This window comes from Endocarpon pusillum (genome assembly GCF_000464535.1).
Source record: "Endocarpon pusillum Z07020 unplaced genomic scaffold scaffold1403, whole genome shotgun sequence".
In the NCBI taxonomy this organism is placed as follows: Eukaryota; Fungi; Ascomycota; class Eurotiomycetes; order Verrucariales; family Verrucariaceae; genus Endocarpon; species Endocarpon pusillum.
In genome coordinates this window covers 231,310-256,384 of record NW_006916008.1, presented here as the reverse complement: position 1 = coordinate 256,384, position 25,075 = coordinate 231,310, and the positions used below count along the sequence as shown (strand labels likewise).

General features: G+C 50.3%; 9 protein-coding genes across 9 annotated transcripts; 3 read left to right on the top strand and 6 right to left on the bottom strand.

Moving 5' to 3' along the window:
• Nucleotides 1–747: 747 nt before the first annotated feature.
• On the bottom strand, nucleotides 748–3,217 carry EPUS_03428 (uncharacterized protein; the record flags this gene model as incomplete). Its single annotated transcript, XM_007801986.1, has 3 exons — nucleotides 748–1,059; nucleotides 1,112–3,102; nucleotides 3,151–3,217. 3 exons carry the CDS (start codon nucleotides 3,215–3,217, stop codon nucleotides 748–750), a joined length of 2,370 nt encoding a protein of 789 aa, XP_007800177.1.
• A 2,734-nt stretch (nucleotides 3,218–5,951) lies between these two features.
• EPUS_03427 (uncharacterized protein) lies at nucleotides 5,952–6,785 on the bottom strand (the record flags this gene model as incomplete). Its single annotated transcript, XM_007801985.1, has 1 exon — nucleotides 5,952–6,785. The coding sequence occupies one exon, from the start codon at nucleotides 6,783–6,785 to the stop codon at nucleotides 5,952–5,954; it is 834 nt and encodes a 277-aa protein (XP_007800176.1).
• A 227-nt stretch (nucleotides 6,786–7,012) lies between these two features.
• On the bottom strand, nucleotides 7,013–8,620 carry EPUS_03426 (uncharacterized protein; the record flags this gene model as incomplete). Its single annotated transcript, XM_007801984.1, has 1 exon — nucleotides 7,013–8,620. One exon carries the CDS (start codon nucleotides 8,618–8,620, stop codon nucleotides 7,013–7,015), a length of 1,608 nt encoding a protein of 535 aa, XP_007800175.1.
• A 426-nt stretch (nucleotides 8,621–9,046) lies between these two features.
• Nucleotides 9,047–10,532, bottom strand: EPUS_03425 (uncharacterized protein; the record flags this gene model as incomplete). The annotated part of the gene is made up of 2 exons (XM_007801983.1): nucleotides 9,047–9,814; nucleotides 9,885–10,532. The coding sequence occupies 2 exons, from the start codon at nucleotides 10,530–10,532 to the stop codon at nucleotides 9,047–9,049; spliced, it is 1,416 nt and encodes a 471-aa protein (XP_007800174.1).
• Nucleotides 10,533–12,161: 1,629 nt separating this feature from the next.
• EPUS_03424 (uncharacterized protein) lies at nucleotides 12,162–13,750 on the top strand (the record flags this gene model as incomplete). The annotated part of the gene is made up of 5 exons (XM_007801982.1): nucleotides 12,162–12,235; nucleotides 12,285–12,329; nucleotides 12,512–12,596; nucleotides 12,649–12,754; nucleotides 12,867–13,750. 5 exons carry the CDS (start codon nucleotides 12,162–12,164, stop codon nucleotides 13,748–13,750), a joined length of 1,194 nt encoding a protein of 397 aa, XP_007800173.1.
• Nucleotides 13,751–13,882: 132 nt separating this feature from the next.
• EPUS_03423 (uncharacterized protein) lies at nucleotides 13,883–15,124 on the bottom strand (the record flags this gene model as incomplete). The annotated part of the gene is made up of 1 exon (XM_007801981.1): nucleotides 13,883–15,124. One exon carries the CDS (start codon nucleotides 15,122–15,124, stop codon nucleotides 13,883–13,885), a length of 1,242 nt encoding a protein of 413 aa, XP_007800172.1.
• An 899-nt stretch (nucleotides 15,125–16,023) lies between these two features.
• EPUS_03422 (uncharacterized protein) lies at nucleotides 16,024–17,954 on the top strand (the record flags this gene model as incomplete). Its single annotated transcript, XM_007801980.1, has 3 exons — nucleotides 16,024–16,128; nucleotides 16,198–16,485; nucleotides 16,539–17,954. The coding sequence occupies 3 exons, from the start codon at nucleotides 16,024–16,026 to the stop codon at nucleotides 17,952–17,954; spliced, it is 1,809 nt and encodes a 602-aa protein (XP_007800171.1).
• A 1,299-nt stretch (nucleotides 17,955–19,253) lies between these two features.
• EPUS_03421 (uncharacterized protein) lies at nucleotides 19,254–21,530 on the bottom strand (the record flags this gene model as incomplete). The annotated part of the gene is made up of 3 exons (XM_007801979.1): nucleotides 19,254–19,406; nucleotides 19,698–21,356; nucleotides 21,477–21,530. The coding sequence occupies 3 exons, from the start codon at nucleotides 21,528–21,530 to the stop codon at nucleotides 19,254–19,256; spliced, it is 1,866 nt and encodes a 621-aa protein (XP_007800170.1).
• Nucleotides 21,531–22,478: 948 nt separating this feature from the next.
• On the top strand, nucleotides 22,479–24,322 carry EPUS_03420 (uncharacterized protein; the record flags this gene model as incomplete). The annotated part of the gene is made up of 5 exons (XM_007801978.1): nucleotides 22,479–22,521; nucleotides 22,571–22,825; nucleotides 22,888–23,796; nucleotides 23,844–24,001; nucleotides 24,056–24,322. 5 exons carry the CDS (start codon nucleotides 22,479–22,481, stop codon nucleotides 24,320–24,322), a joined length of 1,632 nt encoding a protein of 543 aa, XP_007800169.1.
• Between the last annotated feature and the right edge of the window lie 753 nt (nucleotides 24,323–25,075).

Here is a 25,075-nt window from a genome sequence, read left to right as displayed (position 1 = left end):
GAACAGAAGCAGCTCTATCCTTTGATTCCTTCGTCGTTCCAACTCTTCTCATGCGGGTTTGTTGGTAGGCATGCTTCCTTGTGCGCAGAATATCTTGGAGACTATTGGTGGACAAGTATGTGGCGTCTGAAGATTGTTCGGACCTACAGAAAGCAGAAGACGGAACAACTTCGCCCACAAACTCGGAGAGTGTACCAAAATACAGCCAGATCTGAGCACGTTGTGCCAGTACTGCTGTATCACAGGCGAGCCATCTCAAGGGTTCTTCGCGGGATGCCCATCCTTGACGTTGCGGGTAGTCGTAGAAGCCAATTCCATCGTATTCCTTGCATCCTTTGCAGATGATCGGGATGATCAAAGGCGGTATCGCAGGATGGTCTGGATAGACCAGATGTTCCATTAAGTGTCCGGAGCTTGTTGCGATGACTAGATGGAGTGAACTAGAAATTTAGCCTCTATTTTCGTAATCAAGAGATAGGAGATTCAAGTAGGACTCTGGATTACGTATCTACAGAGTACCTATCTAGTAATCAGATGATTCATTAAATTCCAGAAGAATGCCGTCTTAACAAGTCTCTTCTCACAGGATTGTCTGGGCGCGGTCAAGATTCGGTGCAGGATACCAAAAGAATAACACCGCCCAAGGCCATAAAAAGGCATCCGATTCATAGCCTCATCATATATGCTGGACGCCATGCAATGCATGACTGAATCAAAAACAACGAAACTTGATCCAAGAGGCTTCTATCAAGCGTATCTGACGCTGGTTGTCCTCGGTGGACCTTGGGGCCAGCCCGAATTTCCTTCCCATCCTCCTTGGTTCATCGGCTGATAGGGAGTTTGGTAGCCACCATTCCATCCGCCTGTATGAGGTGGCACAATAATTCTTGACTTCCTCGTTTTCGTCTTTGCAGGACGTCGACAGCATCTCCACAAGCACGCAAGCAGTCCAAGTAGGATCAGACCCCCAATGGCGGAACAGATGCCAATCACAAGTGCTCGGTTGTCATCGATCCACGAAGTGATCTCCCCTCCAACCGAGCTGCCGGAACACACGCCCTGCAAAAGGTAAGTACTTGGTCACAGGAGACTGGAAAAACAAAGAACTTACGTTATCGCAACGTCCTCCTCCTGAGCAAGGCGTTCCGTCAAGGAAATTTTGCTGCATCGAGTAGCACACATTCGGTCCGAATTCGGGTGATGCACAGCTGACTGCGCAGGTCCGCGAGTTACATGCATAGGTGTCGTTGTTGGCCGAGTACGCCGCCATCAAGGTCCTGCATTGCTGATCGCGGCTGGTACATTGACCACTTGCACATTCGAGGCCGTTTCCACAGCCGGTACCATCCTCCGCCGTTTCATCCGCTGGGCAGTTCCCGTCATCCCCAGAACAGGTCTCTTCTGGATCGCAACTGCCAGTACTACTACGACAGACAGTGCCTGCTGCAGCAAATTGACAGCTCCGACAACATCCTTCATTGCTGTCGTCGCAGACAGCCCCAGACCTAAACCTGCAAGTGGTGGGATCGCAGCAGTTGTTGCCACCACAACCGTCCTGACCTCCGCAATCACAGTCTTCGCCATCCTCGACAATACCGTTGCCGCACTGGCTGCCACTAATAGTCTGTACACCTCGGTTGTCTGACAAACAGTCACTCTTCACGGAATTCCTGCCAAGCGCGCTGCAGATGTTGCCGACAGTGCAAGGGGAGAATTGTCCAACATTAGGAGAGGAAGATGGGTCCATGATGAAGGCTCCATCAGCATCACAGCCACTGCTAGACACTGGACAGCACTGCTGAGCGTTGACGACCTGGCTGTTTGCGCATGCACTCGAATCGCAATCGTGCACTGCTCCAAAGGTATGGCCCGACTCATGGGCGATGACCTGCCATTCCTGACTGGTCCTCACTACCACATTCGCTCCAGTGACCGTCTGATTGGCTCCAGTGGAGTCCTGTCCTGATGTTACTCCGGCATTGCACAGCTGACCAAGCCAAGCCAAGCCAACTTCGGCGCCAGTATTGCAGTTGGGTCCAGAAAGCAAAGTCCAGTAAGCATTGTTATCCCCCCGTTGACCTCTCCATACAGAGAACAGGTTCAGTCGTTCTTCGATAGTGGTCTGTGAAGGACAGCCTATGTTCCATGGTGCGGCCGCTGGGGGTGTGCCTGGGCATTCAGCGTCTGAGACAGTAAGATTTCGAAGGCCAAGAGTGATATTGAAGGTCGATTGGTAGAGCTCGGAGGCTGTGTTGAATTGTGAGATGACGTTTTCACGTACAGACTCCGATGAGTTGAAGGATGCTGTGTAGGAACAATCGGTGGCTACTCCGACTAGCGCAACTCTTCGAGTTGAAGGACAGCCCTCAACGCTTCCAATGGTGCTTCGAAGGTTGGTTCCAGCTGAGTTGCCGCCACCAGGGATGGAGCTGTCAATCTGACGCTTGCCCAGCAGCGACGTGACTGGCATAGAGCCCCAAAAGCCCTCATCCCGCTTGAGCACCGGGGTCTGAAAGACAGGGTGATTGGGGTCGGAATTGAATGGAAGCTTGTCGGCTATGCAGGAGCGATCGTTGCCCCTGCGTCTGAGCTCGGTCTGCGGTTGCCGCCCGACATCAGAGTCGCGAAAACAGGCCATATACTCATCATCTGAATCTTCCAGCAGTGGGTCCAGCGCATGCTTGGTACGCATGTAGGATGATTGAAGTTGTATATGATGGTGATCACCAATAACCGAAAAGGCGCCTTCAAAGAGCGGGTGAACTCCGTCCCTTTTGATCATGATCCTCGACCATCCGACATTTTCCCAGTGCCCATCATTTCCAAGTAACCATGCCTTTCCCTGAAACACCTTGTGCTCGTGCCGACTAATGGGCTCCGAGTGCCGCACATTACCATCCTTATCCAAGTATTGAACATGGGAGTCTTCTCCTAATATATCATGGTTGGGCTCTAATGAAAGCTTTATTCTTTGTGAACTCTGGTGAAGGTCGAAAGTGAGATCGAAAGATGAAAAGGCGTGGACCCTGTGTGAAGGGGTTTGGATTCGAGGGTTTTCAATCAAAGACAGATAATTGAGAGGATTTCTGGATTGTGAATGGGCTGTATTTGTGTCAGCATGTCAACGGTTAGTAGGTATCACGATCTTACCATCAATTTTCCCAACAAAAAAGAGTGTACTCGCAGCCAGCGAAGCCAGACATCGGAAAAGGCGCATAGCGCCGAAAAGTGAAGTGAGGGTCACAGATCACGCAGATCTGTATTTTAATGAATTCTCTATCGTGGTGTTGAATGTGTGACCGTGGAGCGCCTAAAAGGGTAGAGCAGCTGAGGGTGCAGAGGTTTCGGTTTCACAAGAAAATCTGAGCAAGTGCAACGCATGAAACAATTGATGATGCTGTTGGGCCTCTTTCAACAAAAGACCTTGTATCAAGACAAATGGATGTAAGAACAAAGAAGAGTAATGAAGAAGTGACAGGGTAAGACATCAAGAGGCTATGCGCCTCTCTGAAGGATCGAGTGGGGGGAAGGATTTGGCTGCCCTCCGAGCGCCTCGCATGCGTAATCATCCAACAAAAAGAGGCTTGGTATTTATTTGGCCCTTCAAGTTCCGCCACCGTTGCAGTGATCAATGTTCATGTAACACTGAGCATACAAACGGGCGTCAACGTGAGGAAGATGATCCAAGGCCAGGTGATTGACCGCTTCAACGCTCCTCTGTCAGAGAGCGAGGGGACAGTAAACAGCATTGATGATTCGGTGGTTGCTGAAACTGTTTACTGTAGGAGGTTGGCTCTGCTGTTTCCCAGCCAATCCAGTGCAGCCTGCTGGATGCCTCGCGGCACAAACATGCAAGGACACGTACGACACCCAGCAAACTCACTCATTGCAGACATAATGGAGGTGTGGAGCAATGCTGAATAATCGTGAAAAAGATGTTGTGTTCATGTCTCAACAGCCGCTGCTTTTTGCATTCTTCTGACACTCAGTGGACTATGAATGTGCATGTCATGAGGTCCTGCTGAAATTCTTGCGCTGATGCTCAGACACCAAAACTTGAAACCATGACCAGGCCTCCTATGTCCCTAAGAAGCAGGAATAACGGAGAATGAGGGGAGGGAAACAAAGGTCAAGATGCATTCACTGTGGAGTTGACCTTTGTTATCGCTACTACCCTGCTGGATTCAGGTCAAGTCTAGTGGGGCATCCCCATGTAAGTTCATCTTCCTATCCTTGCAAATGCATGATATTTCTCGGGTAGGTGGCCGATAGCAATACTCCAGTACTGATAACCCTAATCCTCATTCTGTACAGCAGAAAAGCGAAAGCTTTTTAGGGGTGGCAGCAATCCCACCACCGATATCACAGGCTCAGGATCCAGCATCCGACAATGCTAACATTGACAAGACACCTGGCAGCCTTCAAAATTCCCCTTTTCTCTCACACTACCGTCTTTCCTTCAAACCACATCTAGATATCGAGAACCCATGCTTTTCTCACCCAGCCATCAAAGGGACGCAGCAACCCTCTAGTATTCCCGCGCAATGCCGACTGCTCCAAGAGAGGAAAGCAAGGACGTCAGCAAAGAGATCCACATAGTCGCCATTCCGCAGCGCTGTTATTGCTCCACCTACGTGTATCATCTTGTACCGGAACACACCTCCCTTGCAGCCACGCAGTACCCCACCCCTACATTGGTACGGCACACCTGGCGGCCGTCGAGTTCCGGGGCTTGGGCGACAGGAGAGCTGTTGATGACAGATGTCATGCAGGCCAAGGTGAGAAGGAGAGCGGTCTTCATGGCGACGTAGTGGAGAGGTCTAACACCACTTGTGTATGTGCTGTATAGGGTTCGGCGTTGAGAATGAGTCTAACCAGACCCGTCTGTAGTAGAAGTCGATGCTGACACAGCGGTGTGGAATCGCAGACAGACGGTTGACTCTTTTTGCTTTCAATGTGATTAGACCCGCGCATTTATCGCAGGCTAGTTGACAATCATAGCAACTCAGCCCGTGTTCGCTTAATACCATACGCGAGATCTTTTTAGTCTCTGGACGAGTCAATCGTAAGCCATAAAGCTGTATATATCGAGCATCCGGGGTCATATTCGGCTATTGAAACCAACCTACTGCAACTACGGAATGGATTGTCAAGACAAACGCCCTCGCAGCATGTAGCGATCTGTGCATACGGAGTATACGGAGGTATAACAATTGACACTTTTAGCAAGCTCTCGGCTATTAGATGGGCGCCGTGCAGAACGGGATCGCGTATGTAGTAGGAGGGGCGCTGTCCTCTCAAACCAACGTCGTGACATTCGGGGTTGTAATATGTATGGTTCTATGAATTAACTGCGAATCATCATGAGGCAACCATTTCGCCCCAATATCAAGTGAGGGTACAGAGTACCGAGTACGAGATTGAACAGGAGAGAAGAAGTTGTAGTTGGGAAAATATGTCTAAAAGGTTTGTTAATAGGTGGATACAGTTGTGAGACTGTAGGACGCTCTACAAACGATGAGACGCTTCGTCACAGAGAATCCATCTGGGTAAGGACAATGAGCTTGTTGGAATAGCTCCTCTCGAACCATGAAGTAGATTGCATCGAACGTGAATGAATTGCCATGAGCTAGTGGCCCGAGAGGGATTGTTCCTTGTCTTTGTACAAACGTCAAACAACAATGCAAGCTGCACGTTCTCCTACATCAAGGTGCAAGTCTGACTTCCAGCGTGAATGATGACGTTTGTAGACTGCTGAAGTCAGGTAAGATGTTGGTAGAAGTGACTGAGCCTTCATGAGCTTGGGATCAGGCAAAACTTCTGTGAGGTGAATCGGGTAAGGTTGTTCATTAAATGGTGCTTCATCCATGCGAGATATACTTGGGGGATCTAACCCAACGGGACCCTTTCATGGCGTTACGGTTTGGCGATCGATTCTTACGAGCCAGTATTCACAGCCTCGCTCTGACAGGACTCAAGTTGAACTTGTTCCAAAATTCTGTTGAGTCGTAGGCTCTGCCCATTTTCTCAACCGACCTGGGAAGGGCCTTGACGCCCTCCTCTTCCATCAACTCTCTTACCCAGACCAGAGCTTCGCCAGTAGCATCTTCTTCGCCTTCGACAGCCCCCTCAGAACCCCATTCAGCAAGAAGCGCCCACCAGTCATGGACAAATCGGTCGGTTAAAATCCACCTGCTGGCGCCAGGCCATGCCCTGTGAACCGCATAGATTGCTCGAGCAACATCTCGTCCATGAATCAGATGCAGAGAACCTTTCCCTTTGAGCTTTTCTTTGGTGGATGCGGCTCGCCGCCCGAATCTTTGTGCTGATCGTTCTCCCCCCCAGAGACCTGCCAGATTCAAGACACATCCTCCATTCTGCATTAGCTCATCCTCCGCCATTGCCCGTTCGTTCGTTGTGTCGTATGGCGAGTGGCGATCCAGCCATACTGTCTGACCGTCTCCCCGCCATATCCCAGTGTAGCCTAGCTGAATGTAATGCGGCCTTGATGTGTGCGTTTGATGGTAGAAGTCTACAAGTTTTTGGCTTTGGCCAGTACCTCGGAGAGGAAAGGTGACGAGAATAGTTCGTGCCTCCGGGAGGACTTTGAATGCAGTTGAGTCGCTGGCGTCAGGTTCAAAGATGAACTTGATCGTGCTGGATCTGCCAGTAGTAGACGTGGCGGCATATCCTACCTTCTCGTCTCGTAGGAGTGGGATGAGAAAGGTTGACGTCCAGCCAGCACCGAGTATGAGCAGCTCACATTCAAACTTGACCTGCACCATGTCCTTTGAACTCTTGGACAAGAATCGTGAGAAGTGTATTTACAAGTTTTTGCTTGCCATCGGCTTGGTTCTGCAGCATTCAGCTCGAGGTGATCATGGCATCATGTATCAGCTGCTTATGTCAGACACATCTTGACAAAGCTTGCGCAGTGTGAGGTCATTGCCAAGACGAAGTCTTAAGTACATAAAGTGTTTTTGATCTCCTGTTGCAAGCGCAGTATCATTTTTCAATGTTGGGATATATCAGGGTCGTATTGGTTTCCAAGGTCAGCTTCTTCAAGAAAGTGACAGCCTCGCAACTGCTCTGGAAGATACTCTTGCGCCACCTTGCCATCGACATAGTCCGGGTTGTACTTATACTCCTTGCCGTAGCCCAGCTCTTTCATAAGTCTTGTGGGAGCATTACGCAGATGAACTGGGATTGGCAAGCCCGCGATGCCTGGCTCACGGAGAGCAGCAGTCGCGTTGGAAAGGCCCCTGTACGCTCTAGTACTCTTTTTGGAGAGTGCCATGGCAACAGTGGCATGAGCAAGGTTGATACGTGCTTCTGGCATACCGACCTTCTCAGCTGCAGTATAGGCTGCTGTGGCCAAGGATAGCATACCGTTGTCGGCCAGACCAATGTCTTCAGATGCAACAACCACCAAACGGCGAGCAATATACAGGGCATCCTCACCGGATTGCAGCATTCGAGCCAAATAATATAAAGCCGCATCTGGATCGCCACCCCTGATTGACTTGTGGAAGGCCGAGATGGTATCATAGTGTTGATCTCCTGCTCTGTCGTAGACTAAAGTCTTGGTCAACGACTTTTTCAAATCCCCCTGGGTCATGTCTTTTCGTTTCGATAGCTCCATAGCTAGCTCAAGAAGGTTGAGCGCAGTCCGAGCATCGCCGTCTGCAAAAGCTGCGAGGTACTTTACCAACTCGTCGTCCACAAGAGCTGATGGGCAATAGTTGGGGCCCTCCTCTTGTAACGCTCGATTAAGGATCTCGCAAATACTGCCATCGGTAAGCTTCTGCAATGTGAAAGTGCGACAACGCGAAAGCAGAGCATCTTGGATCTTGAATGAAGGATTCTCTGTAGTAGCTCCAATGAGTGTTATCTGTCCACTCTCCACCGGTCCTAGGAAGACGTCCTGTTGTGACTTGGAGAATCTGTGGATCTCATCACAGAAGATGATTGTCTTTCGCCCAGTGAGCCCAAGCTCGTTTTTTGCCTCGCCGAAGAGCTTTTTGCATTCTGCCACCCCAGAACTTGTACTGTTGATCTCCACGAAACGACTGTCCACCATGGTCGCAATGACTCGAGCTATAGTTGTTTTGCCAGTCCCTGCATTTCCCCATAAGATCATGCTGGGTACCCTATCCTGCTCGATCAAGCCACGCAACACGCCAGAGGGACCAACTAGGTCTTGGCCATAGACATCATTAAGAGTACGTGGGCGCATGCGCTCTGCCAGAGGCGCAGCTTTCTGGAAAGCATTTGTCGTCTTTGACCTTTTGGCTGTTGGCTCAACAAGTGCGCCTTCAGGCTCCGTGTTGCCATTCTGCCCTATGTCGATGAAAGGATGCTGATTATCCACGAAAGAACGTTTTGCCGGCACAGATCGGGCTTCATCCGGAGTCAGCTTGGTCTCGGGCCTAGGGTTCTCTTGTGATACGATACGCTTCGCGAGCGGTGTCGAGAAAAATCCAGATATTGACGTTTCTGGCTGAGAAGAGCCATTGAGCACCGGTCCAGATACGTCAACGTGCTTGACGCAGTCAGAATCAATGTGAGCATTGATCTGAGCTTGCTTGACAGATTGCCCGCATATGGGACAAGCGACCATGGTACAGGAATCTCACACAGGGATCTCACAACAGTCATGGCGCGATACGCTTGCCCAGGTCTTGCTCTTGGTCAATGGGGCCGCTTAGCGAATAAAGTCCATAATAATATTTTACGCTTGCACACTTCAAGGATCGAATGCAGACGCCTCCCACCGTCTCCAAGTTCTCGCCAAGCAATTTTTTCCACCTCCAACCTGGCACTGCAATTTCGAGTCAGGGGCCCCACAGGAGACTACATAACTCCATGACGTGGTCTGAAAACTCAGGTTTTAGCCGTGCCGTGACTGGCATGAGAAAGTTAATCAACTTCTTGCACGACGTGGCGAAGGGCAGAAGATGGAATTGCCGGTGTGTTTGCACAATTGACTACATGACATGTTCTGAACTCCAGCACGACTGATCCTCTGTGACTTCGAGATCGCCAACTACATCCTGGGAACTGCGTTCCTGAAAAACCCCTTGGGATCCAGTCTTCTCTTCAACGCTAACAAGTCCTCCCATGCTGCCCCGTAGATCTTTTCCAAGCACATATCCTCAGGATGTGTAAGGGCAATGTACGACCCGTCCATGGCATCTCCACTTCCTTTGAGCTCATTGTACGCGTCCTTGATCCATTTCTGTGATTTTGGCGAGTTACTTTGTTCGAGGGTGGAACCGATGAGCTCTAGAAGGAAATGTTCCTGCCGTGCCTCTGGATTGAAACACGAGCCCCTCTTCAGGTTGGGGTCCGTGGCGGACGGACTGGTACGGCTCAGTGGATGAATAGCGATAGTAGTTGCCGGATCCGAGGGCATATTCTCCATATGGCGACGAAGTATTGCCAGCATTTTGGGAGTCAATTTTCTAAAACTGATACCTCTATCACCACCAAAGATGCCATAGGGACAGAATGCTTCAAGCGTCTTCAACCAGGCAGGCATACTGGTTTCTCCAACATTCTGCATGGCCACAGGGGCTAATGTAAGCAGCTTTTCAAGGAAAGCCCTTCCTGCAGAGTGGTCAGGGGACGACCACACGAAAGTGACGAGAGCTGTTTGGCCCCTCTGCGGATGATTGACTATGGCAGGGTCGAGTCCGGCCGCGGCTGGGCATTGACCTGAAGCCATGAGCGACTGGAGACCAGTGAGAAAGTCTGCGAACGTTTCCGCCACCCCTTTCGTACTGGGATCTAGGACGATTAGCCCCGCAAGGAGCTATAGTTCATCTCATTCGTCAGCAGACCGCTTTTCGTATAGGAGGTCAAGGATCACAGTTGAGACGTACAGTTTTGAGCTCATAGACCTTAATCCGAAGTCCGGCTACTATGCCAAAGTTACCACCAGCACCCCTGATGCCTTTCAGCATCTCTTCGTCCGCCTGGATTATCTCCGCATTTGCATTAACAACTTCCGCACCAATGATCTGATCGACTCCTAGTCCGTATTGCCCACTCAAAGCTCCGTATCCTCCGAGACTTGCCCATCCGACAAACCCCACACTCGGGACAGTGCCAAAAGGGCATACAAGACCCTCTTTACTTAGCTCTTCGGCGAGTTTTTCAAAGCGTATACCACCCCCGATTCTGGCCGACTTCTTGTCTTGAGCAATCTCTACAAAGTCGATGGCACGCATGTCAATGCACAGAGCGGACTCGACAATGGAGCGGCCAAACAAGTCATGCCCACCAGATCGAACAGTAATAGGTATATTGGCTTCGATCGAGTGCCGCACCAAAGCTGCCACATCTTCTGTATTTCGGGGACAAGCTATAGCGTGGGGTGTGGCAACGTTGTCACGCTGGTAAATCTTTCGCTTCGCCTCATATTCAACTGATGCTGTATCAATCCATGGGATATTTCGAATTTGGTCGCAGAACGCGGGATTAGCCTCTGCAACCACAGCAGGGCCTTGTCCAGTACTCTCAGAAACCATCTTCGACCTCAACTGGATATACTAATAGTACTCTGAAAAGCGAAAAGAATGAGCGGATTGATGTTCGAGAGTTTAATTCACGTCTCAGAAGGGGTACGAGGCGAAGCAATTTTGATACGGAGGAAACATGGAAAGCATCACTCGAAGATTGCCTGGGTCTTGCAACCTATAAGTATGTCTGGTCTAATGGCACGTATACCAGCCGCTCTGCTTCGTTAGCTGGACTAGGCGGGTGGCCTTGAAAGGGTGCGAAGCTAGCCATGATCGCCGATGATATTTACTGATATTTTGGGCTTGTTTTCTGCTACCGTCTCGTATACGCATGCTGAGAAGACGAAGCGCTGTAAATCAAACCAACATGCTCAAGCAGGATGGTTGGCAGGATCATGGCTAAGAGTCAAGCAAAAGGCAGGAATGCAGGTCGGAAAACCTCCGTGTGTGTATGGCGCTTGGACCACATTTTGTCGGTAAAAAATGTCTGAAATTCCGGATACCTACTACGGTACTGGGCATAAGTAGTCGTAGCACAGCGCTAGTAGCAACTAGTTGGGATACAGCGCCACATCAATCCCTAGAAGCTTCTTTGGCCATTGTTCATATCAATTGGCCACACCAGTACCGCTAACTGTTCAAGGCTTAGATGTCTGGTTCTCCGCCTGTTTTGGCGAACAAACACTAATGCTGTGCTACGAATACTTATGCCCAGTACCGTAGTTTGTAGCTTATCAAGCTCTTTGCTCACATATATAATAGCAAAAGTGATGTACCAAATCACTTTTAAAGAAAAAGAGAAAATATAGCAAAAATGTATTCATCAATTAAAATATTAAAGTCTTATTTTTCGCACCGAATTCTTCGCCAATCCATCTTGTACAGAATCCACAACTATTTCACATAGGATCCTGTGCAGAATCCACAGCTTTGTCACACAGCATCCTACGCAGAATCCGTAGTTATTTCGCACAGAATCCTACGCAGAATCCACAGCTATTTTGCACGGAATCTTACGCAGAACCCACAGTTATTTGACATAGGATCCTGCGCAGAATCCACAGCTATTTCGCACAGAATCCTACGCGGAGTCCATAGCTTTTTCGTACGGAATCCTGCACGGAATCCGTAGTTATCTTACACTGAATCCTACGCACAATCCTTCTTGTATAGAACCCACAGCTATTTCGCACAGAATCTTACGTAGATACATAAAAGCGTTAATAAGTTATAAGTTGTGACATAAATAATTAACTTTAACACTATTTAAAAAATAACAATCTAGTCCAAATATGGGTTCTTGTCCTTAGACGTATGAGATAATGTCTGCTTAGTCAACAACTAGCCATTTCGAGGATGGCATCTAGCTGTGTCACTAAGCCCGTCTGAGGACTGAGGCAAGACCCTCGGTTCCGCCATCGGAGCAGAGCACGAACAATACGAATAGTAATCAATGATTCCGCTTGGGCCATAACAAACGCTGAGGCATTTGCGCTGGCTTCGTCTGTATCTGTCCCCATGAGATTGTTCTGCAAACCTACAAATGTGCTGGCCCGGCCCCATTGTCCCTCCTTCTCACGTCTCCCATGTATGACTACCCACCGTGGTGCTGGATTTCCATTCGTCGTAACTAGAACCATGGCTTCCTCTCCTCGAATGGAGGAAAAATTCGCTCCAGCAAAACGCGTCGCCGGGCAGAAGCAAGACGTCTGGTGGGCAATTGTATTCAATCATCAAAGTGATAGACTTTGATGTTTGTAGGTCGATCGTGAATGAAGCTGCTGCTGCATCGCCAGTCCAACCGATGTGAGTCTATTACAGCAAGGAATACTCTGTACAACAACTAATCATCACTTTTCAAGTGTAAATATGGGTCAAGGCTTTTAGTGAGTATGCTCCCCTTTGCCGTTCTTGCAGTTTTGGCCATTCTTCCTATTGAGGCCGCCTGTTCTTCGCCTATATGCATGAGTTGACTGGCAACACCATAGTGGCTACAATCCTCCTCAGTTCGTTTTAGATGCTGCAAAGTCTGCGCTGGACCGTGTCGAATGCAACCAGTACTCGCCAACGAAGGTAGATTTCTTGATTGAAACCCTTCTGCCGGCATGACTGACCTGGTAGCAAGGGACGCCCACGATTGAAGAAGGCGATCGCGGATGCCTATTCCCCTTTCTTTGGGAGAAAGCTTGATCCCGAGAGCGAAGTCACGATCACCACTGGCGCCAACGAAGGTAAGACTTTTGCATTCTATCAACGAATAGAGCAAAGACATCAAATTCTTTACTCCCCTGAACGCCAAGACCATGTCTTCTCCTTCCAACGTAGTAAATAACCCTCACCCAGGCATGCTCAGTGCGTTCATGGGCTTCATCGAGCCAGGCGATGAAGTCATCATCTTCGAACCCTTCTTCGACCAATATCTCTCCAACATCGAAATGGCCGGCGGCACCATAAAATACGTCCCTCTCCACCCCCCAGAAGACGGCGGGACACGCACCTCCTCCGCCGCCAACTGGAGCATCGACTTCACCGAACTCGAAGCCGCCATCACGCCCAAAACCAAAATGATGGTGCTCAACTCCCCCCACAATCCGGTCGGCAAAGTCTTCTCCAAATCCGAACTCACCCGCATCGGCGACCTTTGCCTAAAACACGACATCCTGATCCTCTCCGACGAAGTCTACGACCGGCTCTACTACGTCCCCTTCACCCGCATCGGCACCCTCTCGCCCGAACTCGCCCAGATAACCCTCACCGTCGGCAGCGCCGGCAAGAACTTCTACTGCACCGGCTGGCGCGTCGGCTACCCGCTCCAGGAAGCCGCCGCCGTCGGCTTCGAACAGGCCGACGCCCACCGCTTCTGGGACTCGTCCGTGCGCGAGATGGAAGGCAAGGTCGCGCGTTTCTGCCACGTCTTCGACGAGCTCCGCCTCCCCTACTCCCAGCCCGAGGGCGGCTATTTCGTGCTCGCCAACCTGGCCAAGGTCAAACTACCCGACGGCTACGATTTCCCCGAGCATGTCAGGCATCGGCCGCGCGATTTTCGCATGGCCTGGTTCTTGATCATGGAGTTGGGCGTTGCGGCGATTCCGCCGAGCGAGTTCTATACCCAGGCGAGGGAGAAGGTGGCGGAGGATTGGATGCGGTTTGCGGTTTGTAAGGAGGATGCGGTGTTGGAGACGGCGAAGGAGAGGTTGAGGGGGTTGAGGAGGTATATTGAAGAGTGAAGGGGAAGATTTGGGGGACTGTGGTCATGGTGGTGGTAGTGGTGGTAGTGAGCATAGGAGAATGGTAGTGGATAGAACTTAGATCACTATAGATAGATGAATAGATGAATAGATTATTTACTATTTATATTTCTATATATCACCAGCAGAATCTTCATGCCTCTTTCTATCCAGAGGGTCTGCGGCGATGTCTTCTTTATCTTCTTCAGCGTAGATGCCTGCGGCCGATGAAGTCGACGAGGGAACCGTCGCAGAGTGTGGCAAAAGTGTGCTCGACTGCGTAGATGATGGAGGGACAGGTTTGCCGTGCGCAGGCACAAGGGTGGCCGATGGGACAAGAGCGATATTCGATGGTGATAAGAGAGTGTCATCACGGTCGAGGCCAGCTGACAGTGGCAACGGCATCTTCGTGGGAGAGGGGTCTGGTTTCTTTAGCTGCAGCCCAGTGTCTGCCTGCGGTAAAACTCCTTTCAACGGCTCCAGGGTCCACTTCCATTGGCGCCTTCTGCGTTTCCCTCGCCACTCGAATTTGGGCCGCATTTGCTGTTGTATCATTGCAGGATCGACGATGCAATCTCTGATAGCTGCGGCTTGGACTTGACGATCACTCCCTGCTTTTCGTTTCCGCCTTAGCTGTGTACCAGCTGTATCTGTATTCACTTGAGCAAGTTCTTCCACATCTGACTCATCAGACGATGATAGAGAGAGCTCAGATTGCACGTCGGAGTCCGAATCTTCCTCGTCCGAAGAGAGGTCTGAGTGCTTAGCAGTATATGTGCTTGTCTTTATTTCTTCTTCCAGTATAGCGCGAAAGGTGACCTTCCTCGCCGCAGGGAAGAAAGCTCTCCTAGCTGTACGTGGACTCTCGGTTGCAGGGCACAGCGATGATCTTCGGAGCCCAGAAGGTATGGGGCCGTTGCGCAAGATACCCTTGAGCCCATGTGAGATTTGGTACGGACGGTCTTCTTTGCTCGACGCGAACGGGGAGACGAGGCGAGAGGATGGTCGAGCGAGTTTTGCACCTGTCGGGGAAGCGGTAGCTGGAGAGGAGCGATGTGGTAGATCGTAGGCATTGTTGAATGTGTTCAACACCGTAGGAGAGGCAACAGGATGTGTGGAGGCTGTGATCTTCAAAGCGGTGGAAGATTTGCCGAAAGTAATAGGAAGTGAGGAGGTCTGGAGCGACAGCTTGGGTCGCTTCTGCGAAGCTGGTTGAGATCTCGTTGCTGTCATGGCCATGGGTGTGAAGATCGATGGGGATGGAGACCGCTCACACGATGGTACAACCACCTTCGGTGAGGGAGTGGCGCGCGTGGGGGCGCAGTCAAAATCGAGTACTCCTGGACTCCTAGGCGTCAACGGCAAGGCGAGCATGCTGAACGGCAAACGAGATAAGTCTTTTCACAGCAGCATTGTCCTGAGCCAATTATAGATCTGGTGTAGCGATGACGAAAGCGAGCGTACGAATCGTTCCCCAGATTGAAAGTCGGAGTGATTAGCACGCAAACTCCGGAGTAAGTATGACGGACAATAAGTATGCGCGAAAAGCGGCGGATAGGAAGGAGATTAAGCACAGATCACTAGCAGAGCCTGACCAGCGAAGAGGCTGTAGTGATGGTGTCGTAGCAACTGTTAGCAGGTAGCTGTACTACATGTCCACAGCTCTCGAACTCTGTTCATCATCAACCCACCAACGAAAGGGGAAGGATGAGAGAATAAGTAGATACGTATTCCTTTTAGGACAGGCATGTTGAAACGTAGCTGAGTTAAGCAGCATTGCCCCTGACCTCGCGAATTTGGCCGATATCGTACCTCAGATTAGCACTGGATGATCACTTTCTCGGCTTGAATCAGCTGTGGGGTCCCTTCGATCTGGGGGATTTGCTTTTGTTGGATCTTTGGCAAGCTGCAGCGCATGACTTGGGGTAGGATTCTGGCTGTCGTAGGATAAGCGCTGGGGTGTGGCGTTCCCAGCATGCTATATTAAGACTTTATTTCCAGTCCAGCCAACGGCCGATTGGACAATCCCAATTTTCTAGAGTTTCCGCCACGGCAAACCTCGACTATATTAAGGCTCCATGAATCTCAACACAGGCCTGATAATAATTTCATGACACAGAATGCAAGGGATTAATTCTCAGCCCTTGGGAGTATGAAGAACGATGGTGGCAGCTGTCTCGCTGGTGTTTTGCCCCGAGGTCGGCAGCCGCAGTTTGCCACATAATTTGCCGCACAAATCTTGCCGAGATTATGTGCGCTGAACACGTAATGATATGCGTACTGATGCTACGAAGGCGTCGAAACAAGGTGAAACATTGGATGCGATGGACAGAGCTTCATCGTTGAAGAGGCACGATAGCCGAATGATCATCCACTTTGTAAGGCCCGCGTACTTGTCGCAGACCTATCATCGCCATGGAGGCGGATATTGACTGACAAATGATTAGGACTACGACTGCTTTTATGCATCGGTGTTCGAGGCTGAGAATCCTGCGCTGAAGAACCAACCCCTGGCCGTTCAGCAGAAGCAAATCATCGTCACATGCAACTACGAGGCTCGAAGGAGAGGCCTGTACAAACTGCAACTCATCACTGAGGCCAAGAAGGTCTGTCCGGATGTGGTAATCGTGCTTGGCGAAGATCTCACAAGGTTTCGAAATGCGTCAAAGGAATTGTACAGCTTTCTTCGTAAATCGATCTGGAGCGGGCAAGCCGAGAGGCTGGGTTTCGACGAAGTGAGTTGGTACCAGAGCCTTCAAGTGTTGATTGGCTCACGGTAGGGCTGTAGGTCTTCCTGGACTGCACTGATATGGTCAACTACAATATAGACATTTTGAACCACAATGATCTGTCCCATTCCTTTTTCTGCTTAGATCAAAACGACCCAACAATTGGCTTTCAGTACGATGCATCTGAGCCATTTGGGCCTACATATCCCCCGGAAGCTGGTGCAGTGTCAGATCAAGATCTTCAGCTATATCAGCGGCTCGTGCTTGGCTCTCACCTGGCACGATATCTGCGGCATGAACTCGAGAACGAAAAGGGATACACTGCTACAGTAGGTATCTCCACTAACAAAATCTTGTCGAAGCTGGTGGGCAACCTTCATAAGCCGAAGAGTCAAACCACATTAGTCCCTCCCTATGATGCAAGTGCCAGCTCTGAATCACATGTCACCACATTCATGGATAGCCATGATATCGGCAGGATTCCCGGCATTGGTTTCAAGCTCTCTCAGAAGATTCGAGCTCGGATACTTGGTCGTCAGCCAGCCTTCGACGAGGGTCTTGTTTACGGGGGAACAAAGGAAAAGGTGACTGTACGAGATGTACGGACCTTTCTTGGAATGGGCCCTGAGATGCTGGAAGAGATCTTAAGTGGTCCTGGCTCCCAAAGGGGCATCGGTGGCAAGATCTGGGGCCTAATACAGGGTGTGGATGACGTCGAAGTCAGCCAAGCAAAGAAAGTACCCTCCCAAATCAGCATTGAAGACAGCTACACTCGACTAGACACATTGGACGAAGTCAGAAAGAAGCTCAATCTGTTATCAAATAGTCTGATCAGACGCATGCATCTGGACCTAATGGAAGACGACGATGATGCGGAGAATACTGACCATGGGATATCGAAAAGAAGATGGCTTGCCCATCCTCGGACGCTCAGACTTACGACCCGTCCACGGCCAGCCGTCAACCCTGATGGTACCCGCTCGAGATCATTTAACCGTGTTTCACGCTCTCTACCAATGCCAACGTTTGCTTTCAGCCTGACTGAAAATGTTCATGCACTAGCCGATAGACTGGTCCAAGACTCATTGATCCCATGCTTTAGGAAATTACACCCCGAACGATCGGGTTGGAACTTGAGTCTTGTCAATGTGGCTGTGACCAACATGGCGGAGACAGCGGCAGACAGCAAGGATAGTAAGGGTAGGGATATATCAAGGATGTTTAGGAGACAAGATGATGTGCTGAAAGAGTGGAGGATCGTGGATGAGGACGTCGCTCCCCATCTGACTGATGATGTGAATGATCTCCTGGAAGGCTCAGTTGACGAGGATGTCTGCTCTGAAGCGACACCACCAACTTCATGGGAAAGCGATGAGGAGGTTCAGGACAACGTGGACGTCTGTGGCCGATGCGGATTATCCGTGCCGAGCTTTGCCTTGTTAGCTCATGAGCGATTCCATCAAATGCCTGATTGACCATCGTTCTGCTAGCTGAGTCCTCCAAAGCCATCATTTCCCTAGAGGTACACGAAGGTCGAACAGGAGCTCGGTAAGGCTCTTTTAGCAATCTTGGTCAATGGAGCCTTTCAGATCCAAAACACAACTAATTACACGCCTGACGCCTTGCAAGGCTTTGCATGATACCATGCTGCCTCTTTGGAAGGCTCCAGAACGGTGAGATGCAGAATCTGGATCGAGATTTCTGGGTCGAGAACCAAGTGGAGACATCCTGACTCTATTTTTCAGCCATCTGATGTCTCTGAGTCCATAATGCGCGGTGCCTTCCAAGTACTGTTTTTCAGCTCAGATCTTGTTGTAGTTGTTTCAGTTGCCTGCTGAGCCTTGTCAGGCTGTACCTGCTCCAGCCTCTCGTTCCTGTTTTCTCCATGTCTGGACTTTAATGTCTGCTTTTTTATGTGGGTGTCTGTTGCGTGGTCCTTTGTTGACGAAGTCTGATTTTATCATTCAACGTATGCAGCTAGATGCAGAGCACATTACTGACTACGGAAGAGGATTTCTTCACTACGTATAGATTTTCTTGCTTTTATTCGCATCATCTAGCTGAAATTCGACCAGAAGGATGATTGTGGCTAAGACAAATAGTAACCCTGAAAGAAATGTCTTCGATCTCATCAACTCCCCTGAGTACAAATAGTCGTCGAGAATATTGTTACTTGCCCAAAACATTGTGAAGATCAGTCTGGCTATTTTCCTTTTTGATATTCGACCTCCTCTCCATGGTTTCAACGTCCTAGATCAGGATTCTACAGATCTCAATTCTGCCTCTACTGCCTTGGGACAGTGATGGCCTTCCCACTGGTGGAAAAGGATTGCTTGCCAGAAAGCTAAAGCCCGTTTCACTTCCATCAACTATTGGCGTCCTTCCTGCAGCACTATGCATCTACTTTCCAAGATCCCAGTGACTCAGGTCTCTGCAGTCTTGATCTATTTCCAAGTGATTGGTGTCCTTTTGGGACCTATATGGCACACTTCCAGAGATCTACGAGCCCAACAAGCTGACTCTAACATGTTCAAGGTAATGGCGCCCGCATCTCATGGTGATATACATCTGCTCTACAAGATTCCAGATCTTCACAGTCTAACCCTACTCCTTGGGGACACGGTGCCCTCGCCACATCTACCGCATCCGATCACGAGGAGAAAAGCAGACATTTCCTCAACGCAAAGATAATCCCATCATTTCCGACCACCGAGTCCCCTCCCGCTAGTCACATCCGGTTGCTTTTCAACATCGCAGATGATCTCATGTATCAGTCAGAAATCTGCCATCATGTTTTCAGTAATCTCGCAAAAAGAATATCGTAGTGATTTCTGGGAGACGGGTGCCCTTCTCGCGTTGATATACATTTCTTCATTTGTGTCATAGAAGTCGAAATCTGGATTCACTTTTACCGAAAGACATTCAACCTGAATCCAAAGCCTTTAGGAAATTGGGGGCCTCCTCAAGCCTACAGAATCCGATGACGAAAAATTGCACAAGTTCCTTTTTTTTGGTGTAAAAGCAATCTGATTTCCTGATCTGAAAAGCCCCTATGGGCAACTTCCTTTCCTAAAGCTAGAACGAACAAAACAACAGCTGCCTCTCCTTCCACCCCCCACCCCCCCAAAGCAGCAAGCACCCCCGAAACAGAGCTCCACCCTAGACCTTATTGGACCACTCGGCCCCGAGATGGACTCCCCCAACCAGGAAACTTCTACCTGACCCGCCACCAAGGGCCAGTTGACCACCTGCTGGTCCATCAGCAAGTCGGCAAAGCCACCCGGATAGGCAAACTCGTGCTTGAATTGCCAGACGAGGCAGTTCTTGATGTCGCTGGTTGCCAAGCCCAGCTCGGTCAATCGGCCGATGATCATCTTGAAGAGGAAATAGGCCATATCGGTGCGCGCGCCGCCGACGAGGAAGCAGATGCGGAGGAGACGGGTGAAGAGCATGCGAGAGGGGACGGAGGAGCCGGTCTGGGTGAAGTTGACGATGGCCAGGATGCTGCCCGAGGCGTGTTGCTCGGCGGGCCAGGGCATGCGGAAGCCGGCGTTGCGCCAGTCGGCCCAGTCGGAGAAGATGAAGTAGTCGCCGGTGGTGTCGATCGAGTGGCGCACGAACTGGCGGAAACGTTCGGGGCGGTCAATGTGGTCGAGGCTGGGGATGTATGGTTGGATGCTGATCTGTCGCCTGGTGATGGTCATGGGGTCGGCTTTCTGCGCGAGGGTGAATGAACCGCATTCGACGCCCCAGTGCATGAGGAGGTCGTCGAAGAGGCATTTCTTGCTGCAATAGCGGATCAACGAGTACGGACCGCAGCGGGGACAGATGACTGTTGATTCGTCGTAAGGGCTGGTCAGCTTGCGGCATTCTTGATTACGGCAAGGCCATTCATAGGTGTCGAATTTGACAAGGCGTTGTTGGGCTGAAGCTTGGGCAGGCGCTGGAGTAGAAGCTTCTGAGCCTTGGGTAGTACGTGAAGTAGTCTCTGCTGGAGCTTGGGTAGGGGTAGGTGTTGGAGTAGTAGCTTCTGAGCTTTGGGTAGTATGTGGAGTAGTTTCTGCTGGAGCTTGGGCAGGCGCTGGAGCAGCAGCTTCTGAGCTTTGGGTGGTATGTGAAGTAATTACTGCTGGAGCTTGTGCGGGTACTGGAGCAGAAGAATCTGAGCTCTCAGCAACATGTGTAGCAGAGATAGGACTTTTGGTCTCGTAAGGAGGACCTTCTGGTGAATTCTTTGACTCCATACCAGCATCAGTAACCTCGGTTTCTGGAGTATCTTCTGTCGTGGCTTGGGCCTTGGAGATTGTGAGTTCAGCTGTTGAGGCAGCAATCTGTGCAACTGTGCTGTCACTTTCTTGTTCAGTTGCTGAGCTCTGTGTGTCAGGATTTTCGTGCTGCATGGTGGTGGAAGGTTTCTTTGAGAATTGAAGGTTGAAGGGGATTGCTGGGGCTATCAAAGGACGTGAAGTTCTGCGGGCACCAGAGGTGGTGGTGATGGGTGGTGTAGTTTGAGGATTAATAGCAGGTGGAGGTGAGGGTAGAGTCATTTGAGCGTCCTGTATTGGTTGTGTTGCCAGCATGTATGGCTCGGCAGGTGGTTGCGCAGGGCGATTCTGTTCGTTTGCAGCCTGGCTAATCGATGGGTGTTCACCAGCTTGGACAGATGGGAGCAGCGTGGTGGCTTCCTGGGCGCCTTCACTTGCTGTGCCGCTCTCAATATCGTGCTGCTGGACGACGAGGTCCAGGCGCTCTTCAACACCTTGATCACGATTTTGGACGCCCATTTCAGCAGGATCTGCTACAGCGTTATCAGAAGTGCTGCCGGTCTTCTGCTCTCTCTTCCTGCGAGCTCTTCTCTCCTTCTCCTTCCGATTCTTCTATGCAGTTTTAGCAGAACGTGAAGCCTCCACAGACTCTGCCTCATCCGGATCTGGTTCACAGTCCCCAGAAGCTTCCCCTGCGCGCTGGCAGGCCGTTTGAATCTGCTGGATCCATACGAGCGCCTTCAACTTGGTCAACTCGTTTTCATCTCCTTCCCTGGGTATCTCCATGATGGATTGTGCAGATTGATCGGCGTAAGAAAGACTGTGCAATAAAGAGATGCCCCAAACGTGAAGTTATTGATTTACCGTGTTAAGACTGTATGGTTTACAAGGAGCACAAGGCGGAACAAAACACGAGAAGTGATTCAGCCGATCATGACCACCCGCCTCCTACATGTCCACAGACTGCTGCTCCGCATCATGGATCTTGCGGTGTTGATGATCGGCTTGGCCACTCAGCTGATGGACAAACACCGCACATTGGAACCAACGAAAATGAAGACCTCCTACACTCACACTGGTCGAATATACATAAGTACATTTCAACGGGCATTTTTTTTCAAGGGGCAGAGGGTTGATGGCACTTATGGAGACCTCAGCAGTGGTACAGCAATGCCTCCGGACCTCTCCTCACAACACTATGGCTGGGGCATTGGGGCATCATATACAGGATCATAAGTGTCAACATCCTGCTTCCGGCTAAAAGAACGAAACCGTTAGCAGAAACTGGATATGGAAATAATCAAGAGAGGTGGTGGAGAAGCTGAAGTTGTGGAAAAAGGAGAGGCACGGCAAATAGTGTGACCGAATTGCCCTATTAGTCCGCCTGGAGGCGATAGAATCACAGCCAATCAGATACAATAGCCACCCATCTGCTGTCAGTCTACTTTGGTGGTATCGACCAATGATGCATATCAGTGATTAATACTCCATGAGATGGTACTCCGATATTGCAATGATCAAGGAGAGAGACAGTGCACAATTCACACAGTACAGTACTGGCCTTGAAAGATGAGTGCCAAACTTTCTCTTTGCATGCACTGAAATTTGCACCATCTGAGGTCTTGGCATATTTGTCTGACACTGCAGTCGGACCCGGATTAAGAACTGCTCAGAAATCACTTGACCATCCTGCTCCACATCCCACCCACATGAGTACAGATCGAAACTCGAAATATGGCTGATCAGCAAAACATCTCCAACATCCTCGCAGCTCTTGGTAAGTTACAGATCTGATCCGCATGGTGTTGTCTGACTTTGAAGTGTAGCGGCGCAACGCCCTGGTGGAACCCCCAATCAAGCACAGTCGCAACTTCCAGCCTCAGGATATCCTCCCACTTACGCAAATTCTACTCCTCCTGTCGCATCATCTCCATACTCTCTACCGCAGCCTATAAGCTCAGGAAGTGTTGACCTCAGTTCTATCAAGCCTGTCAGCTCTGGTTCAGTTAGTATTGCCGATGCGATAGCTAAAGCGCGCGGTTTCGCCGCCGAAAGAGGAGTCTCCTATGATTCCAACCGAGGTATAAGTTTTCTTCTTCTTCACTCTTACTGCTAGAAAGCTGACACATATCTTACAACAAAGTTCTTTCGAGAAATGATGATCCTCGCCGCCGAACTGGGCGCTCACGCTCACCTTCCCGTAGCCCCCCTCGTGCTATCAGAGACACCTTCAGAGACAATTACAACCCGTATCGCGACGAAAGGCGAGGTGGTGCTGATCGTGGCTATGTTCGTGAACGATCCTTTTCTCCAAGACCCAGCGGTAGCTTCTCCCCCTCCCAAGGCCGTTCATATGGTATGCCAGACAATCGATCATCGATGGAGCGCGGAGCAAGCGACGGCGACACAGAACGTATTCCCATTGAAAAGAGCCTTGTGGGCCTCATAATCGGTCGTGCAGGAGAAAACCTACGGCGGGTCGAGCAGACTACGGGTGCTAGGGTGCAGTTCAAGGACGGACCCGAATCTAGTGCCACCGTACGTAATTGCGACATCTCGGGTAGCAGATCTGCCAGAGCCAGCGCAAAAGCAGAGATTTACCGGATCATTGATGAGAATGGGCCAGGAAATCGAGGTGCAGCACAAGACCGATCAAGGGGACAAAGCAAGATCGGGAGTATCGCGCCACAGAAGGACGGCGAAAACGGGACTCAGATCATGGTGCCTGATCGGACCGTTGGCCTTATCATCGGAAGAGGCGGAGAGACCATCAGAGACCTACAGGAGCGAAGCGGCTGCCACGTCAATATCGTGGGTGAGAACAAGAGTATCAATGGTCTTCGACCAGTCAATTTGATTGGCAGTGAACAATCACAACAAAGAGCGAAAGATCTGATCATGGAGATAGTGGACAGTGACACCAAAAATGCGGCAGCGAAACAGGATACCAGCCGTCCGGTACCGAGGGATGATCCTTATGGCAGCAGTTCCGAAAAAGTCAATGATAGCATAATGGTACCCGGAGACGCAGTGGGCATGATAATCGGCAAAGGTCAGTCAAGTGCAATACGCATTCTTCTCTTATCTGACACGCGGCAGGTGGCGAGTCCATCAAGGAAATGCAGAATACTACAGGCTGTAAGATCAACGTCTCGCAGCCAGCAGGTCGGGATATCGAACGTGAGATCGGCCTTGTAGGGACAAGACATGCCATCGACATGGCCAAGCGAGCTATCATGGACAAGGTTGATGCAGTGGTACGCTCCAGGCATTTACTGTTGAGCCGAGGGTGATGCTGACATTTCGATCAGGACTCCAGAAACCGCTCCCAGGGCAGAGACAGCCGACCCGATGATTCCTATAGTGGTGGTGGATACTCACGAGCGCAACAGCAGCAGTCTTATTCTCCGAGTGGTGCTGGTCCTCAACAGCCTGCTGCACCCGGTGCTGGTGCGGAAGACCCGTATGCCGCGTATGGAGGCTACAACAACTACGTGGCCATGTGGTACGCAGCCATGGCTCAACAACAGCAGCAACAAGGCACAGGTGAGCAAGCCGGACCGCCAGGTGCTCGATGATGATACACGTGCCTTGCTTGACCTGTGACGCTTTGATCGTGACCATGGTATCGCCTGGAGCTGTGATCTGCATGACATGCTTTGTTTGAAGTGAGATGCTGCCGTGAAGATGATCGCCTTCATAAGTGACTCCATCGATGAGTACAACAAAATGCTATGTGACATGCTGGTATTGCACTCGAGGCTACCGTTGCCTGCGGCCTTTCTGCTCATTATTCAAGAGACGACTACCTTCTTTGACTCAAAGGACATGTTTCGTCCTACAGGATTTGGTTGATCCAGCTTCATGACGGAGACCCTGTTGAATACCTTTGGGCCATGAGAGATCTGATGGTGACTCTCGCCAAAAACAATCCGAGCTTACGCTCTTGGTTTTTATCTGAGGGACTTTCTCCACTCTTGTGGCTGGGGTCTCTCCGGCTGACGGATTGAAAAAAGTTCTGATCGGTCTATCCATCTCGTGATCTTCCAAGTCGACTACAACAAGCTGCTCTGTAAGTATTGCAGTCCATCATGATGCGATCAAGCCGTATGCTCTACATACATGTTTGTACAATAGTCTCTTCTAATAACAAAACTCTCGAAAATCATGCGGTGAACCTTCTCGTGCTTCGTACACATTTCTTGATTAATCTACTTGGCTGGTGCTATTCTTATCCTGCTCCTAAATTTGAAGTACAGCCCCGCGCGAAAGTATCGGACCAAAACGCGTTATTTTTGAACACGCGTTTTTTTACACCCTTTTTCAAACAA